Here is a 19,410-nt window from a genome sequence, read left to right on the forward strand (position 1 = left end):
TTGCCTACTTCAGTTCACTCGTTCTTTTCCAGTATTGGGGAATTTGTCAGTTTTCTGTAGGTCCTGAAATTTTGAAATAAAAAAAAAAAGCAGGCTGTTGAAATATTTTCACAGCACCCGCCATCATCCCTTTTGTTCAGTTGTGAAATTAAATGGGAAAAGGGTTTGGTCTTTGGTAAAGAGATCCTTCAGAATTTGAAGGCACCATTATATTAAGGTAGTTGGCTTTTCGTTTTCCCTCCTGGCTTTGTGTGTGTCTTTTCTTCACTTTTAATTATCACAAACCAGAAAGTTGTTTTTGAATGGTATGCATTTGTAAATTTCCAGTACCTGTGTTTTACTCCAGTATATAATTGCCATGATTAGCAATAACTTATTGGAAATTATTTACAGGAAGCACAAGCTTATGCAGATGACAACAGCTTACTCTTCATGGAGACATCAGCTAAAACGTCAATGAACGTAAATGAAATTTTCATGGCAATAGGTAAGCTGGAGTCTTAACATAAGACTTGCCATACTGGGTCAGACCAAAAATCCATCCAGCTCATTATCCTGTTTCCAACATTGGCAAATCCAGGTCACAGGTACCTGGCAGGATCCAAAGGATAGATAGATTACATGCTGCTTATCCCAGAGGTATGTAGTGGATTTCTGCAACTCTACCTTAATAATGGTTTATGGACTTTTCCTCCAGGAACTTATTCAAACCTTTTTTTAAACACAGCTACACTAATAGCTTTCACCACATCCTCTGGCAATGAATTCCAGAGCTTAATTATGCATTGAGTAAAAAAAAATTATTTCTCTTAGTTTGAAATATCACCTAGTAACTTCATTGTCGTTTCCTGGTCTTTGTACTTTTTGAAAGAAGAGTAAACCAATTAACATTTACTCATTCCACTCCACTTATTATTTTATAGACCTCTATCATATCTCCCCTTAGCCGTCTCTTCTCCTAGGACAAGCAAGATGGTAGTCCTCACATGTGGATGACATCATCAGATGGAGCCCGTCACTGAAAACTTCTGTCAAAGTTTCTAGAAACTTTGATCTGCACATTGAGCATGCCACTATATCTGTACGTCCATGCGAGGTTCACCTTCAGTCTCTTCTTTTCCGTGGTGCAGTTGCCTTGCGATTTGTGGAGCTCCAGACTTTTCTTGTTTTTGCTGAAAAGTACAGTGTTTTTTCCCGGTTCCATCATTGGGTCCCCCTTCACGGTCAGTGCCTCCTCTGTGTGGTAGATTCAAATTGCTGGGGGGTTTTTTTCGCTTCTTTGCTGTTGATTCCCAGCACTTCGCCTCTCGATGACCACCAGTCATCGATTGCACATTGGATAACTTTTATGGCATCGTCCAGCTTTCGTTGGTGCCTCCAGTGCCCGTGGACCATGGCCATCATGAGTCCGCATGAGGTTTCTATCCTCTGCCTGGGGGCCTCCCACAACGTTCATGGGTGTCAGCTGTGTGACCAGATGACCCCCATAGGGCATCGTGCGCACCTTGATAAGATGAAGAAACTTTTCAGCTCTGCAAAGTCCGCTCCATCCACAGCTGCGTCTGAGTCATCGACACCGAGGGGTTGAGGGGGAGCCCCTTGATACACTCCCTCTCGCTACTCCTCTCGCCACCTCTTCGAAGGATCACAGGGACTGTGACCGATCCTCCACGATCTCACCGGAGTCCCAGACTTCAGGGTCCTCTGCCTCCTCGGTGCTGGGGAAAGACCGGGCCGAGCACCAAGGGAGATTGCCATCAGCGTACGGCTCCGGTTCCAGTGTGGTGCCGGCGGCGGCCACAATACCACTGAAGCAACCCCGGCCATTGGAGGCCCCATCCTCCGACATCCCTGGGAGTCCTAGGCATTCCCCACCGATATCAGGGCCAGCACCTTGCCACCTCAGAGACCCAAGGAAGAGCTGGTGATGCCTCATCCCCCTCCCTCAGTCCTGGCCTCCCTGGATTTTATTTATTTATTTTGAACTTTTCTATACTGACATTCATGTGGCAAGATACATATCATATCGGTTTACAGTGTAACACACAAAATTGCAACAGGCATTACATGGAACCAGGTTACATAGAACTGGGAAAACAGAAGATACAACTGGGGGAAGAATTAGCAACTGTTAACAAGTAAGGCATTTAGAGAACGAAGAATCGATTAGGCAGAAGACTGTAAATCTCCACCTGTGCAATTTAAAATAAGTATAAGTAAAAATAAAATAAGGTTAAATAAATAAATATACAATAAGTCAGTGAAGGAGGTCATGGAAATGTTTGTAGAGGTATGTTAGTGGTAATACTCGTCTGGTTATGGATAGGCTTGTTTGAAAAGTAAGGTAATGGTGAAGCTCGTCTGGATATGGGTAAGCTAGTTTGAATAGCCAGGTTTTTAAGTTTCTTTTTGAAAGTCAGTAGGCATGGTTCTTGTCGGAGTTCTGGGGGAAGAGCGTTCCATTGAGAGGGACCAGCGGTGGATAGAGCACGTTTCCTTAAGGCTTTCTTTGCTGGTGGGGCATAGAGTGTGTCGTTGTATGCAGATCTAATCGGTCTTGAGGATTCATGGTGACGTAGAGGAATGATGAGATCAAGAGGTGTTAGATTGTGCATGGCTTTATAGATTATCGTAAGGACTTTGTAGAGAATTCTAAATTTGATGGGAAGCCAGTGTAGGTTGTGAAGAATGGGTGTGATGTGCTGTCTTCTATTGGACAGGATCCTAGCAGCGGAGTTCTGAACCATCTGCAGGGGTCTGATAGTGTTTGCTGGAAGACCTAGAAGGAGCGAATTACAATAGTCGATTTTTGAGAAAATGATGGACTGAAGCACTGTGCGGTAGTCATGGAAGTGGAGGAGGGGTTTCAACTTTTTCAGTACTTGAAGTTTGAAGAAAGTCTTTTGTGGTTGTATTGATGAATTCTTTTAGGCTGAATTGTTTATCCAGAATAACCCCAAGGTCTCTGACATGCAGGGCGATATTAATTTGAGAAGTGATTGGTATTTTGTTTAGTCCGTACTTGTCGTCATGTGATATCAGGATCTCCGTCTTGTTGGTGTTTAGGACTGGGTTCAGGCTGGCGAGGAGGTGGTTGATTGATTGAAGGCAATTGTGGCTTCTGAAAATAGGTGGCGGATGCCACCTATTTTCAGAAGCAGTTGGACCACGGTGCTCAGAGCTCCATGAAGCATCGAGTCGCCCGCACCACCGGCCCCCATACTGGTGCTAAGCCTCCACCATCTCTCCTTGCACCTCTGCTTGAGCATCTGGATGTCCTCTTAGGCGCCCTACCGACGCAACCGATACCCAAGGGATCTTTGGTTCCCCAGTGGCCGCTGATGCCCCCCTCCAGAGCACTCCCTGTCATTTGGATCCGAGGAGGAGAAAGACACGGTCGATGCCACTTTCCCAAGGCCTCGGTTCCGAGCCTTTACCGGGTTCCTCTGATCTCCTGTGGCCCCCGGTCCCCTCAATGCCAAGGGAACCATTGATTCCCACAGTGCCCTCAAGACCTCTGAAGCCGTCGGAGCCCAGGGCTGATATCCCCCACAGGCCTCACACGCATTATGTTGGCCCTAGTGATGAGGAACAGCCTTATGACCTCTGGGGGGCCGATTCCATGGAGTCTTCCTCCAAATACTCAGACGACCTCTTCTCCAAGCCTTCCCTGCCTGAGGAACAGCACCAGTCCCCTCTAGAGGATCTGTCCTTCGTGAGCTTTGTCAGGGCCATGGCCGAGGCTATTCCCTTTCAGCTGCTTACAGAGGAAGATGTACAACATAAAATGCTGGAGTACTCCAGTTTGTCGACTCCTAAGGAGATTGGGCGGTTCCCATCCATGACATCTTCAAGGATCTCCTCTATCGGATTTGGGAGCACCTGATATCCATCTCCCCTTTCAATAGGATGGCGGATGCCACCTATTTGGTGTAGCAAGTTGTGGGCTTTGAGAAGCAGCACCTCCCCCCACCAGTTGGTTGTGGAGTCTGTCCTTAAAAAAAAAAAAAAAAAAGCCAGGTGCTCCGTACCCATGCCCCTCCGGGGTGTGAGCATAGGGAGCTCGATGTCTTTGGACTACAAAGTCTTCCAGGGCGCTATGCTTATCGCCCATATTGCTGCCTACCAGTTGTACATGACTCAGTACAACCGGAACCTATGGAAGCGTGTCCAGGATCTCGCAGAGACCCTGCAGCAGCAGCAGGAGGTTCTTTCTGCTATTGTCTGCAAGGTCTAGAGGCTGGTGAACACAAGGTGCAGTCCTCCTATGATGTTTTTGAAACTGCGGCTCGTGTAGCCGCTGTGGGCATCTGTGCCCGTAAGATGGCTGGGCTCAGTGCCTCTGACCTCCGTCCAGAGTTGCAGGAAAAGCTAGCTGATCTTCCCTGCATAGGTGACAGCCTCTTCAGGGATAAGGTCCGGGATGCGGTGGCCCAGTTGAAGGACCACCATGCCTCCCTTTAGCAGCTCTCAGTTAGCGCCTCAGATGCCCCTTCCTCTACCAGGAAACTTTCCAGGCACAGTTCCAGGAAGCCCTTTTACAGGCAGAAGAAATATTATCCTCCGGCCTTCAGAGCTCGCATACCACACACTAGCTCTAGGGGCCACCCTCATCAGCAGTGAGCACCCAGGACTCAGCCAGCGCCCCCGCAAGCCCCAGCTATGGGGTTTTGAGTGGCGGCAAGGGAGCACAAGTCAGCCGAGTATACCCTGATGCCGGATCCCCCTGTAGGAGGCAGGTTCCTCAGCTTCGCCCATCACTGGGAGGGAATCACCTCGGACCGATGGATCCTCGCTGTAGTCCCATCAGGGGTATTGACTCTACTTCAAACGGCTCTAAGAGATCTCTCCCACATATCTGTCATGGGGTTCCTCCACACAGCAGGCTATACTTCGGACAGAACTCTCCACCTTCCACAGCAGGGGCAGTAGAGCCCATCCCTCACTCTCAGCAGGGCTGGGGGTTCTATTCGAAATATTTGCTTATACCAATGAGAAGCAGAGGCTTGTGCTCCATTCTTGACCTCAGGGCATTGAGCAAGTTTCTATTAAAAAAGTTCAATATGGTCTCTCTGGGTATGCTGATACCTCTCCTCAGATGAGGAGACTGGCTCTGCTCCCTTGATCTCAAGGAGGCTTACGCTCACATAGCAATCTTCCCTCACTACAGGAAATACCTTCAGCTGACTGGCCGCATCAAAGCTCACTTTGTGCAGGCCATGGCATTCAGTGGCTCATCTGCAAGCAGTTCCCATCATCGAAATTTGTCAAGCCACAAAGTGGAGATCTCTACTGCTTGGACAAAAATGAGCGACAGATCAGTTCATTTGGTCAGTTTGTCCTGCACAATCTTTTCCACATCTGATCCCAACTCTTCCAGCCTAGTGCCCTTGGTTGGTGCCAGGCAGTCTCCTGCCAAACAGCAGAGCTGCAGTTGTGTTGTGCCTGTTGGCACTTTGTTCAGCATCTGTTGGTCTGAGCTATTCAGACACAGCCTGGAGCTTGGTATTCACCCACGTGTGAGGACTACCATCCTGCTTGTCCTAGGAGAAAGCGCAGTTGTTTACCTGTAACAGGTGTTTTCCTAGGATAACAGGATGTTAGTCCTCAGGAATCCTGCTTGCCTCCTCGCAAAGTTGGGTTCTCCTGTGTTTTGTTTTATTTTTTCGCTCGTATTTTTATCTGTTACGAGACTGAAAGGGGACCTCACGTGAACGCGCGGATAATGGCACGCTGGGCATGCTCAGTGTGCAGGTCAAAGCTTCTAGAAAGTTTGACAGAAGTTCTCTGTGCCGGGATCCATCCAATGATGTCACCCACATGTGAGGACTAACATCCTGCTGTCCTAGGAGAACACCTGTTACAGGCAAGCAACTGTGCTTTCTCTTTAGTTTTTCCCCAGCTCCTTTATCATTTTGGTTGCCTTGCTCTGTACCTTTTCTAATTCTGCTATTTCTGAAGAACTGAAGCTCCCTTCTTTCGGAAGTGACCTTTAGAGTACTTTAGAAAACAAACTTCACTGGGTATTAGTTATGCAAATGTCATGGGACCCAATTTAAAATTTAAATGTGGTGGTTTTCATGATATTGTAAATGTGATTCTGTGCATTTATGGATTCGATCTATCCCCTTCTTTCCTCTGCTTTCCATTACCCTGGACACACTCGGTCATACCCCTCCACATATTTTGTTTAGCTTGCTGCTGCAGAATCTCTGTAGCAGTAGGACAACACAATCACTCCAGGAGAGAGGGGGTGCCAGCATGGCCATTTGGCTAGGGCCTACAATGTTCAAGGGGCCTACGTTTGTTGGGCAAAATTTAAAAAAGCTAAATATCTCTATTTCTAACATGTATAAATACAAATTTCAATAGTATTTGAAGAATTTGCTAACAAAAAAGCTCCTAAAGCCTTCTTAAATAAAAATTATTTGGGAAATTTAGAAAACTATTTCTCTTAAGTATCACATCAGAACCTTACATAGGGGCCTACGTTTCTTAGCTGGCACAGGCCTAATTCCTGCTCTCTTCGGCCCTGGATACAATGTACTATTCCCCTTGTGTGCGTCCCTTAATTGTAGACTGGTCAATAAGAGTTGCTAGAATAGCAGTGGTTGCTATTGCACTTTTTTTTTTAATTTTATTTTTATTGAAATTTCAACAATTCTTACGGAACATTGTTCTAAGAATATCAGATAACACAAATACATCTCTTTCTACAAAGATTAGTACATCTTTAAGTAACAATATAATCTCTTATCTGAAAGTAATAGGAAATTTGGGAGTCCAAGACACGCAGAGCAGTTATCAAAAGGTAATATTCCTATAACATAAAATATTCTTTTAGAGTGTAACACATGCTATTCATTTAAGCACCAAACCCACTGAAACTGTCTCAGGAATGTGAATCCAGGTATGCTCTTAATTGTAAAGGGTCAAAGAAAATGTATCTAGATTCTTGATAAATTATAATACATTTGCAGGAAAGTGAAGAATAAATCTCGCCCCCCCTTGCTGTGACTTTGTTCCTCATCTGTAGACATTTTTTTTCTTTTCTCCTGGGTATTCTTTGTCACATCCGGGTATATCCAAACTCTATGGCCATGAAAGTTATATTCTTGATTCATAAGCAAAAATCTTAGAACTGAATCTCTTTCTGTAGCAAACACAAAAGAGACCAGTAAAGTGTCTCAAGTTTCTGTGACTGTCTTTAGAGTTAGATCCAACAAAGCAGTAATATTTAACGATGTTTCTTGTTCTTCTCGTCGCTGTAGCTCTTCTTTAGTTTCCCTTATTCTTGGTATATAGTATATTTTGGATATAGCAGGTATCCCTTCTACAGGAAATTTCAAAGCATTTATAAGATAACTTTTAAACAGTTCTCGTGGGGATACCACTTTCAATCTTGGGAAATTTAGTATTCTCAGGTTAACTCTCCTAACTTCATTCTCCAGTTTTTCCATTCTGTTAGAGCAAATAGTCTCAGACTTAACCAGGTTAATCGGAACTTCTTCCACCTTTTTAATTTTCTGCTCCGTTTCTTTCGAAGTATTTTCCAACATTGTTACCTTAGTATCTAATTTCTTAGTTTTTTGTAAATTCTCTTTTAACATAACATTCAAGGTATTTATGGAATTATCCATTGAAACCAAAACATTCCATATTGTATCCAAAGTTATTATTGGAGGCTTAAACCAGCAACGTTTTACAGATTACCTGTACCTCTGGTTCACTTTCTCCTGGTTCCAGTGGATCCTCGTCTCCACCATCTTGTTGACTTGCTCCTGCTTCAGAGCCCATGGAACCATGTAAAACAGGGCTCACCAAAGAGAGTGATATATCCACTTCTCTTCTCAGGGCTACAGCTCTTGATGAAGCCATTTGTTCTTTTCTCCAATCCAAAGTCGCATCTTCAAAGATCCTCGATGGTGCTTCCGGGGTATTCGGCGCACCAGGGCTGAGAGAGATTCCTTCTGCCATGGAGCTCAGCGTCTGCTCAACATCGGCGTCTCCTGCGGCTCCTCCCTCCGGTAGCTGCTGCACGGGTCGTGCAAACATCTCCTCGATTTGCGGCTGTCTTGTAACCAAATTGGGCGTAGAGGTAACAGTTTTGCTTTTGCCTTCCTTTTCATGTGAGGCATTTCAAAGAAAAATTTCAGGCAATAAGGCAACAAGTAAGAATTTTGAGGAGCGAGGTTGTCTGTGACCACTCTAATCTGCAGCCATCTTGGACTCCACAGTTTCTGCACTTCCTTTATGCTCCCTGCCAAACATGCCTCAGCTAGGAGACTCAGCAAACCACTTAACCTGTACTCACTAAATCAATGGCTTCTGCAAGAAATTTAACTGGGGAAGTGGGGGGGGGGGGGGGGAATAATTCTTTAATTTGTAAGTACCATTTATATTTAGCTGTTGATTATCACTAGTTTACAAATGATGTTGCTGCCAGATATGTAGCCTCATATTCTTAAACTTAAGATATTAATTATCCTTCCTTTTCCTTGGTTTTTTTTTTTTCTCCAACCAGGATTTACTTCATTTTCATGAAAAGCAACATATTACTCATCTCAATTGCTTTTTCTAAAATTGGTTTCCCTATCATCCTGTGAATACCTTATAATCCAAGGGATCCATATTAGACTTCTATGTTTAGAATTTTGTACTTGCTTGTGGCGATAATAGGTTCTTCAGATTTACAAAGATTGAACAGCATTTAAACTTGATTACTGCAGGTTTTGCTGAGTGTTGACAAATTTATTTAGAACTCGGACAAACCAGAATTCTTGGATGCTTATAGCATCCATGCTACTGTATTTTGGACATGGTCACCGGTTAAGAGCAATGAAATACACCCTACTGCCATGTTTTGTCTAGAAATATAAAAGTAAAAATTATGTTTATATAAAGCTTGTGGCTTTAAAATCCACCTGTTATGCATCTCCAGAGAATATTTATTTGAAATTGATCCTTAAAAAAAATTGCTGTAATGTAACATTATCCAGAGAAGGGTGACCAAAATGATAAAGGGGATGCAACAGCTCCCCTATGAGGAAAGGCTAAAGAGATTAGGGCTGTTCAGCTTGGAGAAGAGACGGCTGAGGGGGAGATATGATAGAGGTCTTTAAAATCATGAGAGGTCTAGAATGGGTAAATGTGAATCTGATATTCATGATACAGATGTTTAAAATTATGAGAGGTCTAGAACGGGTAGATGTGAATCGGTTATTTACTCTTTCGGATAATAGACTAGGGGGCACTCCATGAAGTTAGCATGGGGCACATTTAAAACTAATCGGAGAAAGTTCTTTTTTACTCAGTGCACAATTAAACTCTGGAATTTGTTGCCAGAGGATGTGGTTAGTGCAGTTAGTATAGCTGTGTTTAAAAAAGGATTGGATAAGTTCTTGGAGGAGAAATCCATTACCTGCTATTAAGTTCATTTAGAGAATAGCCACTGCCATTAGCAATGGTAACATGGAATAGACTTAGTTTTTGGGTACTTGCCAGGTTCTTATGGCCTGGATTGGCCACTGTTGGAAACAGGATGCTGGGCTTGATGGACCCTTGGTCTGACCCAGTATGGCATTTTCTTATGTTCTTATTTACTCTTTCAGATAATAGAAGGACTAGGGGGCACTCCATGAAGTTAGCATGTAGCACATTTAAAACTAATTGGAGAAATTCTTTTTCACTCTGTACACAATTAAATTCTGGAATTTGCTGCCAGGGGATGTGGTTAGTGTAGCTGGGTTTAAAAAAGGTTTGTAGAAGTCCATTATCTGCTATGAATCAAGTTGACTTAGAAAATAGCCACTACTATTACTAGCAACAGTAGCATGGGATATACCGTATTTTTCGCTCCATAAGATGTATTTTTTTCCCCTAAAAGTAGGGGGGGAAATGTTTGTGCGTCTTATGGAGCGAATATAAAAAAATTAACTACAACCCTCCGTCGGCTGCCAGTAATCAAAATGGCAGCCAACGGCCCATGTGCAGGAGATCGCTCCCGGACCCCCGCTGGACCACCAAGGACTTTTGGCAGGTCTTCGGGAGGGGGTCAGGAGGGTGGGGAGTTGTAGTTAATTAAATTTAAAGGGTTGGAATGGGGTTTTTTTGTTTGTTTTTTTCCTACAGAAAGAGAACGATAAAAGTTTTCTGATCTGGGGAGTGGACCGAAAACGAAATGGGGCCAAAAGAGAATTTTATGCACTCCCCTAATTTGCTCCGTAAAATGCACAGACGCCCAGGAACAGAGCCGGTTTAGCACACCATTTATTTTTTTTATTTATTTTTTTTAATTTTCCCCCTCCGAATCCTAGGTGCGTCTTATGGTCCGGTGCATCTTATGGAGTGAAAAATACGGTACTTAGTTTTTGGGTACTTGCCAGGTTCTTATGGCCTGGATTGGCCACTGTTGAAAACAGGATACTGGGCTTGATGGACCCTTGGTCTGACCCAGTATGGCAATTTCTTATGTTTCTTACCGTTATCCACTGATTTCTGTAGATATGTCAAATTTTGAATTATTGCTCATTTATTTCTGATCTATTTGTTTTAGCTAAAAAGTTGCCCAAGACTGAACCACAGAATACAGGAGCTAATTCTGTCAGAGGTAGAGGAGTGGACCTCACTGAACCCACACCGCCACCCAAGAGTCAATGTTGTAGTAACTAAACCTTTTAGTATCTTTAAACTGTCTTCTGTGCTCTGCTGCTTTCTAATTGTCAATACCAATGAGATTGGATTGTTTCACATGGCCCAGTACAACTTCCAGATGGTGAAGTGACTTACAGTATGGTCACATTTCTAATACAGAATCATTTGATGTGCTTTGATCATAATTTTAATTACATGCATGTATTACTACCTGACTGTAATCTTTCAGCAGTGGAAACAGACATGAAAGCTAAAAGATTTGCTTCATTTGGAAGGCTTTTAAAGTATAACAGGTTATCGGTTTGCTGTTAGGGGTTTAGAAGAATTTACTTAATGGACTTACAGCTAACCAGCTGGCCGCACCAGCTCTGGGTAATGGTTACCATTGTTACAATCAGTGGGACAGAAATGTAGCTTTTTTTTTTTTTTTTAACTGTTCTCTATTCAGCTGCTTTGGGAGGTTTTTTGTTGTTTTTTTTCCTAGTTCTTAGAAGACAAACATGGTTTTAGCTCATCCCCACAGTATTGGTATAACTGTTTCTTCAGTTTATCATAATTCAAATGTACATTCCATGCTTTAATTTATGTTTTCAAAAATTAAAATATTTGCACCACATGATAAATTAAAAAAAAAAAAAAACCCACAAAAAAACAGGTACGACCCTGATAACTAGTTTTGTTGAAGTGTACTTAAATTATAGTCACCCTGGCTGGATTCTTATGATTTTACAGAATAATGATGATGAGAATATAAAACTCCATTATAATCTGTTCATGGAGACACAAACGAACTAAGTTTTTTCAGAGATGTATTATTTTTTCCTGTATCATTAGAAAGTAAATCATATTTTCTGGTTGGTTCGACTGTTTGACAGTCGTTACGTAGGGTTCCTATGGGTTTTTTCCTTTCCTGCACTAACAATGATGTGTACACAATTTGACTATCTTAAATTTTGATGTTAAAGTACTGTAAATAGGGTACTACTGTACATTGTAGTCTACATTTGTTTAATATTTTCTGTAATATTACTTGTAAGAGATTAGCTTAAAAGTATAAAAATTGTACAGTTACTTTAAAGAGATAACAGTTTTTCTTGTTTCTACTCTAAGGAGTTTTACGTTCTTCCTTCATGATCAGAACTGTAACAAATGATGGTCTTGGTATCTGTAACATAAGTACTGTTGTCTGTTAATAATGAGCTCTGCAGCCTTGTTTTCTAAAGTCCCTTTTATTTTGATCTGTCCAGTATATTGCACTAATTCATTTAGTTATTTTTATTATATGAAATCTACCAAGTGTGTCAGAAAAGATGATTTAATCTATTTAAATAGTCGACTAGTAGCAGAAACTTAACATGCACAGATTGTAAATTTTACAGTAAATGGGGCTTGACAAGGAAATGACAGTTCACCAATGTTTAGTTTTATATTGAGGTGCTCAGGTTTGAATAAAGTGGTATAAAAATGAGAACGAAAATGTGGTGATTCGTGTCTGTTTTCAAATCCTTAGCAAAATTTGTACTGCATTCTGTTACCAAACAAGGAGGAGTATTGTTTAAAAAAAAAAAAAAAAAAAGAGCAGCTTGGACTTAAAATGTTTTGACCAAAAATCGATTGCTCCTCAGCAAAAACTCGACAGCTACACATCATTCCTTGTAAAGTTGCACCTTATTACAAGCCATGCTTTTTATGGCTATGAGATTTTAGTGTTAACAAGTATGGTGTCACACCCATGTAAGAGTGCAACTAAAACAGTTACATTTTCTTGAGAACCTGCCAGTAGTGCGCTTCTCACTAGTTGTTTGCTTATAAAAGCTGCTGCACTATCGTACATTGTTTCTATGTCCACTTTCTGTGATCCCGTTCCTTCTAACTGTGTTTCATTCTCATCAGGTAGGTCGATTTTTGAGCTTGCTTGTGTGCTTTCATTTTCTTCAAGCTCTTCCTCACTTTCAGATTGCTGTCCTTCTGTCATATCAAATTGTGATGTCTGTCCCAAATCAGGAATATCTATTGGGATGTTGTTGGACTGAGGATTGCTTGCTGGCTTGGAAACTTTGTAGTTATCTACAAAGGAGGAGAACAGCTTAGTTGCTATGACAGCTACTTCATTCTTACTGAGGACTTCCCACAGTCCACTAGAGGCTAGAATAAGGAATTGCCATGACTGCTCTATTGGGATAGAAATTGTGAAAGGTAGTGGGATAACAGACTTTTTCAGCTTTGAATCCCCATGGCACCCAAGTGCACGAGTAACTCTTGTAGTTCCTTCTACAAGGCCCCAGGGTTCATTCGTGCTGATTGATGCTCCTCCTTTGCGTATCCGGTTCCTTTCCTTCTTGTTGGATGTGCTATGTTCTTTAGTCAAGCAACGGCCCTTTCCATCTTTGCATAACACTGCATGTATGTTACCTAGGACAGAATTTAAGAGTGTTAACTTGAACTGTACCCCAAATGTATTTGAGCAACCAGCAAGACCCATTGCATTGGCAATTAACCTCTTATAATTTTACATTCCTGAGCTCTTGTTCCTGTTTGTATTTCTTTCACTCGGGACAAAATATATCCTTCTGTTCTCTGTCTGTTAAGATTGGCTATATAAATGTTAACCACAATGTCCAAACAATATATGTAACAGATAATTTGCTATTGGACCATCATATTAAGCATTCCCGGTCAAAGACTTTCCTTGCTTTTCATATCATCATGGGTTCTGTTTCATTGTGGGGGTTTTTTTTCGTTTCATTGATTTTTTTATGCAAACAAAAATTACCAATTTCCTGGTGTGTAGCCAGATGGACTCAGAACAAATGGGATAGTATCCGCGTGCTAGCAGTTGGAGACGGATCTAACGTCAGCACGGGGGTGTATATATCCCCACAGGAAGCGTAGCTACTCAGTAATTTCCGTCTCCAAAGGCAGAATCCAGGATGCTATCGCCTGCGGAAGTCTATAAAGCGGCGACGTGGTCCTCCCTCCATACCTTCTTCAGGTTCTATCGTCTGGATGTCCAGGCCAGGGAGGACTCGGCATTTGCAAGGGCGGTACTACATGGGCCTCAGGCAGCCTCCCGCCCGAGCTGGGAGTAAAGCTTTTGTACATCCCATTTGTTCTGAGTCCATCTGGCTACACGCCAGGAAATGTTGGGATTACTACCTGATAATCCCCTTTTCCTTAGTGTAGACAGATGGACTCAGCATCCCACCCAGCTGCCTGCGTACATGGGTATCACCGATTCAAGGTAAGCCATGTCATTTGTTTCCATGTCAGCGTACACTCTACCAGGTGTCCACGCCTTCTGGTTGGGAATGCTGGCGGTCTCCAGCCACTATCAATCGGTCAGGGGAATCCTGTTTCACTTTTCACTGAGCGTCAGTACACACATCTCTAACAGCTTTTGCAAGGAAGATTACTGAGTAGCTACGCTTCCTGTGGGGATATATACACCCCGGTGCTGACGTCAGATCCATCTCCAACTGCTAGCACGCGGATACTATCCCATTTGTTCTGAGTCCATCTGTCTACACTAAGGAAAAGGGGATTATCAGGTAGTAATCCCAACATTTATCTTTCAGCAGTTACTTGTTATATTGTAATCCCAAGAATCCCGAGACCCACCATGTTTCAGAAACTTTTTTTTTCTGGATCAGGGGATTATTGTATTCAAATGATATACTATAAAAGAAATGGAAATAAAAATTAAAATATAATACTAGTTTATAGCACATTGTGTAAAGAGCTGCACACCATCTTTTCTGTCGCTATTCAGGAGCATTTTTTGCTGGGGTAGATTACAACCCTGGAAGTTCAGTTAACTTTTATGACCTTAAACCTTTTTTATGTGCCAATTGAAAATATGTCTAGAAAAAGGACATCAGTATCTAGTTCTTCAAGGATGTTTTCACTAATTAGAAAAGAGAGGATGGATGACATCACCAGTATCTATCTGGACATATCTTTAATTGTGCAAGTACCATTCTATTTCTGCATTTAGACCATGTGGAATAATTGAGTTTACACTATATATGCAGAATTGTTCTCTGAAATATAACTTAATATCAGTCTTAGTCCTGCACCAAGGGGATGATTTGCTCAATTATCCACCACTCTTAACACCGCAAAACCATGTGAAAATTGAACTCAGTGGGAAACCATCGTCGCTTGTAGTTTTTTCATGGATATACAGATTTGATAATGTCAATTGGATTTTTATCAACCTTCTTGTGTGTTCTGTATACAGTAAACCGCAAGGACATTGAATGACATAAACCACTTTTTTTGATGTACAATTTGTGTGTCCACATATGTCGAAATGGCATCCTGAAATTGGATCTTGCCAAAATGATAGTGGTTGTGGTATTGCACATAAAGCATTTCCCCACAGGGTTTATGTTCTCTTGATTGCCTAGGTCCTATATCTTCAGGTGCTGGTAGCAAAGAGTTAACTAAAATATTTCACACTTTTTCCTTTCATGTAGGTCACCATTGGATATTCTTGGAATAAAGCATGGAGGCACAATACATGCCAATGCTTGTGCAGCACTTAAGTTATTGCTTGTGATTTATCTGAATTGTGCATACCAACCAATTTTCTGAAGGTTTTTTATTGTCAAAGTAACCAATGTCTTTCTGTATTTAATGTCCTTTTATATGATGGCTTAATTACACGCATAGGATAGCCACATTGTAAACCTGTGGCATAATTCCTGGGATGTATAAAAGTTTCTTCTTCTGGACCATATCCGGTGTAGACATCAATGGGGGGGGGGGATATGGAGGGAGGAGATTTAAAAAAAGTTATGAGGTAAACAATTGAAGAAACTAGAATTGTATAACAGAAGTTTATGTTGTATACATGTTTCTCATTGAACATATGTTGTAACATTTGATAAAATATAAATAAATAAAAAATTACCCAATCGGTAAGCTTAGAACATAGAATGTATGAGTGAAAACTATCAGATTGCAAAAGGTTGTTACAATACATTGGGATTCTGTAAATAGTCATTTCTTATATATTCCCCTGTTTGTAGATTCAGATGTCTAGAAAAGGTAAATACTCAGATCGACAAACAGGAGTAAATTAATAACAACCAGAAAACCAATGGTGTGAAAATGAAACTCTGATATTAAGCTAAATTTCAGAGAACAATTCTGGATATATACTATAAACTCAATTATTCCACATGGTCTAAATGCAGAAATAGAATGGTACTCACTCATTTAAAGATATAAGAACATGCCATACTGGGTCAGACCAAGGGTCCATCAAGCCCAGCATCCTGTTTCCAACAGTGGCCAATCCAGGCAATAAGATCCTAGCAAGTACCTAAAAACTAAGTCTATTCCATGTTACCGTTGCTAGTAATAGCGGTGGTTATTATCTAAGTCAACTTAATTAATAGCAGGTAATGGACTTCTCGTCCAAGAACTTATACAATCCTTTTTTAAACACAGCTATACTAACTCCCCTAACCACATACTCTGGCAACAAATTCCAGAATTTGAAATTGTGCGTTGAGTGAAAAAGAACTTTCTCTGATTAGTTTTAAATGTGCCACATGCTAACTTCATGGAGTGTCCCCTAGTCTTTCTATTATCCGAAAGAGTAAAAAAAAACAATTCACATCTACCTGTTCTAGACCTCTCATGATTTTAAACACCTCTATTATATCCCCCCTCAGCCGTCTCTTCTCCAGGCTGAAAAGTCCTAACCTTTTTAGTCTTTCCTCATAGGAGAGCTGTTCCATTCCCTTTATCATTTTGGTAGCCCTTCTCTGTACCTTCTCCATCGCAATTATATCTTTTTGAGATGCGGTGACCAGAATTGTACACAATATTCAAGGTGCGGTCTCACCATGGAGTGATACAGAGGCATTATGACATTCTCTGTTTTATTCACCATTCCCTTTCTAATAATTCCCAAAATTCTGTTAGCTTTTTTGGCTGCCGCAGCATACTGAACCGATGATTTCAATGTGTTATCCACTATGACGCCTAGATCTTTCTTGGGTAGTAGCACCTAATATGGAACCTAACATTGTGTAACTATAGCATGGGTTATTTTTCCCTATATGCATCACCTTGCACTTGTCCACATTAAATTTCATCTGCCATTTAGATGCCCAATTTTCCAGCCTCACAAGGTCTTCCTGCAATTTATCACAATCTGCTTGTGATTTAAATACGCTGAACAATTTTGTATCATCTGCAAATTTGATTACCTCACTCGTTGTATTTCTTTCCAGATCATTTATAAATATATTGAAAAGTAAGGGTCCCAGTACAGATCCCTGAGGCACTCCACTGCCCCCTCCCTTCCACTGAGAAAATTATCCATTTAATCCTACTCTGTTTCCTGTCTTTTAGCCAGTTTATAATCCACAAAAGGACATCGCCACCTATCCCATGACTTTTTACTTTTCCTAGAAGCCTCTCATGAGGAATGTTGTCAAATGCCTTCTGAAAATCCAAGTACACTACATCTACAGATTCACCTTTATCCACATGTTTATTAACTCCTTCAAAAAAGTGAAGCAGATTTGTGAGGCAAGACTTGCCTTGGGTAAAGCCATGCTGACTTTGTTCCATTAAACCATGTCTTTCTATATGTTCTGTGATTTTGATGTTTAGAACACTTTCCACTATTTTTCCTGGCATTGAAGTCAGGCTAACCGGTCTATAATTTCCCGGATCTCCCCTGGAGCCCTTTTTAAATATTAGGGTTACATTAGCTATCCTCCAGTCTTCAGGTACAATGGATAATTTTAATGATAGGTTACAAATTTTTACTAATAGGTCTGAAATTTCATTTTTTAGTTCCTTCAGAACTCTGGGGTGTATACCATCCGGTCCAGGTGATTTACTACTCTTCAGTTTATCAATCAGGTCTACCACATCTAGGTTCACCGTGATTTGGTTCAGTCCATCTGAATCATTACCCGTGAAAACCTCCAGTATGGGTACCTTCCCAACATCCTCTTCAGTAAACACCGAAGAAAAGAAATCATTTAATCTTTCCGCGATGGCCTTATCTTCTCTAAGTGCCCCTTTAACCCCTCGAGCATCTAATGGTCCAACTGCCTCCCTCACAGGCTTTCTGCTTCGGATATATTTTAAAAAGTTTTTACTGTGAGTTTTTGCCTCTATGGCCAACTTCTTTTCAAATTCTCTCTTTGATAAGATAAACTATGTCTTACATTTAACTTGCCAACGTTTATGCATTTTCCTATTTTCCTCTGTTGGATCCTTCTTCCAATTTTTGAATGAAGATCTTTTGGCTAAAATAGCTTCTTTCACCGCCCCTTTTAACCATGCTGGTAATCGTTTTGCCTGCTTTCCACCTTTCTTAATGTGTGGAATACATCTGGATTGTGCTTCTAGGATGGTATTTTTTTTTAACAATGACCACGCCTCTTGCACACTTTTTACTTTTGTAGCTGCTCCTTTGTTTTTTTCTAACTATTTTTCTCATTTTTTCAAAGTTTCCCTTTTGAAAGTTTAGCACGAGAGCCGTGGATTTGCTTACTGTCCCCCTTCAAGACGTTAATTCAAATTTGATCATATTATGATCACTATTGCCAAGCGGCCCCACCACCCTTACTTCTCTCACCAAATCCTGTGCTCCACTGAGAATTAGATCTAAAATTGCTCCCTCTCTCGTCTGTTCCTGAACCAATTGCTCCATAAAGCTATCATTTATTCCATCCAGGAACTTTATCTCTGTAGCTTGTACCGATGATAAATTTACCCAGTCAAAATTGGGGTATTTGAAGTCTACACAACTTACACAAAGAGTCAGTGGTTAACCACAACAACAAATCAAATACCAAAAATGTGGAACCCAAAATATTTTAAATTATAGCCTAAGAAGGTGTCAGCAAGCCTGATGTTATATGTCTCTTGAAATAGACACTAACCAGTCTTTTCAATCATCCACCTTCATCATCTTTTAATACTTCAATAAATTATTTTTATGATTTTTTCTTCTTATTTAAAATAGTCCTCCATCCGTAGTAACAAAAATGACTCCGACTCTTAACAACCATATATTAACATCGCCCTACACAGGCCAGTGTTTCGCTTTATCAGCTTCCTCAGGGGCATGTGAAAAATGCCTTAGCAAGAGTCATTTACCTAGAAAGGTTAATAATATTACTATTTTAGATAACAAATAGCAAGATGAAGATAAAACCAATACTTATCTGAAAATAGCATGGCTACCCATTCAGACGGGACCAGACGTCTCAACCATCTTGTCAGGAATGCGGGAGGAGGAACTGAAACCGAGGCTCGCGTCTCTTTAAATTCTCCCCTGTTGTATGACGTCAGCGACCAGATCATACGTTCATAATATGTCAATGTGATAATCTGCCAAACATAGTGAATGAAAGTGATCATCCCAGAAATGCATGTAAGTCCAACTCACTATTTAAACCTGATGGATGAACAGTATTCAATCTATAAATCCAGCGTTGTTCTGACTGTAATAAAAGACGTTCCCGATCTCCACCGCTACAATTTTGTGCAATAGATTGTTTTACAACATTGGAAGTCATCAAAGGTGTGTCTCTGTTCAATACAATGTGAAACCAAAGGTTCATTTTCCCTACCATTTTTTATGTTTGACCGATGCTCGATCATTCTTGTCTTGAGGTGACGTTTTGTCTTAACGATATAGAGTAGTGAGCTTGGGCATTTGATCAGATAAATAACTATTGAAGAATCACAAGTAGTATTATGTCTAAGAAATATCTT

General features: G+C 41.1%; 2 protein-coding genes across 2 annotated transcripts in view; one reads left to right on the forward strand and one right to left on the reverse strand.

Moving 5' to 3' along the window:
* RAB5A (RAB5A, member RAS oncogene family) overlaps positions 1–11,337 on the forward strand; it is a 71,770-nt gene extending 60,433 nt beyond the window's left edge. The window contains exons 5-6 of the mRNA XM_029589278.1: positions 394–487; positions 10,556–11,337. Coding sequence (XP_029445138.1) covers positions 394–487; positions 10,556–10,671 — 210 coding nt within the window. The 3' untranslated portion in view covers positions 10,672–11,337. The remainder of the gene's footprint in view (positions 1–393; positions 488–10,555) is intronic.
* Positions 11,338–12,298: 961 nt separating this feature from the next.
* Positions 12,299–19,410, reverse strand: part of PP2D1 (protein phosphatase 2C like domain containing 1) — a 141,145-nt gene continuing 134,033 nt past the window's right edge. The window contains exon 3 of the mRNA XM_029589279.1: positions 12,299–13,065. Within this exon, the coding sequence (XP_029445139.1) occupies positions 12,347–13,065 (719 nt within the window). The 3' untranslated portion in view covers positions 12,299–12,346. The remainder of the gene's footprint in view (positions 13,066–19,410) is intronic.

This window comes from Rhinatrema bivittatum, chromosome 2, assembly GCF_901001135.1.
Source record: "Rhinatrema bivittatum chromosome 2, aRhiBiv1.1, whole genome shotgun sequence".
Taxonomy (NCBI): Eukaryota; Metazoa; Chordata; class Amphibia; order Gymnophiona; family Rhinatrematidae; genus Rhinatrema; species Rhinatrema bivittatum.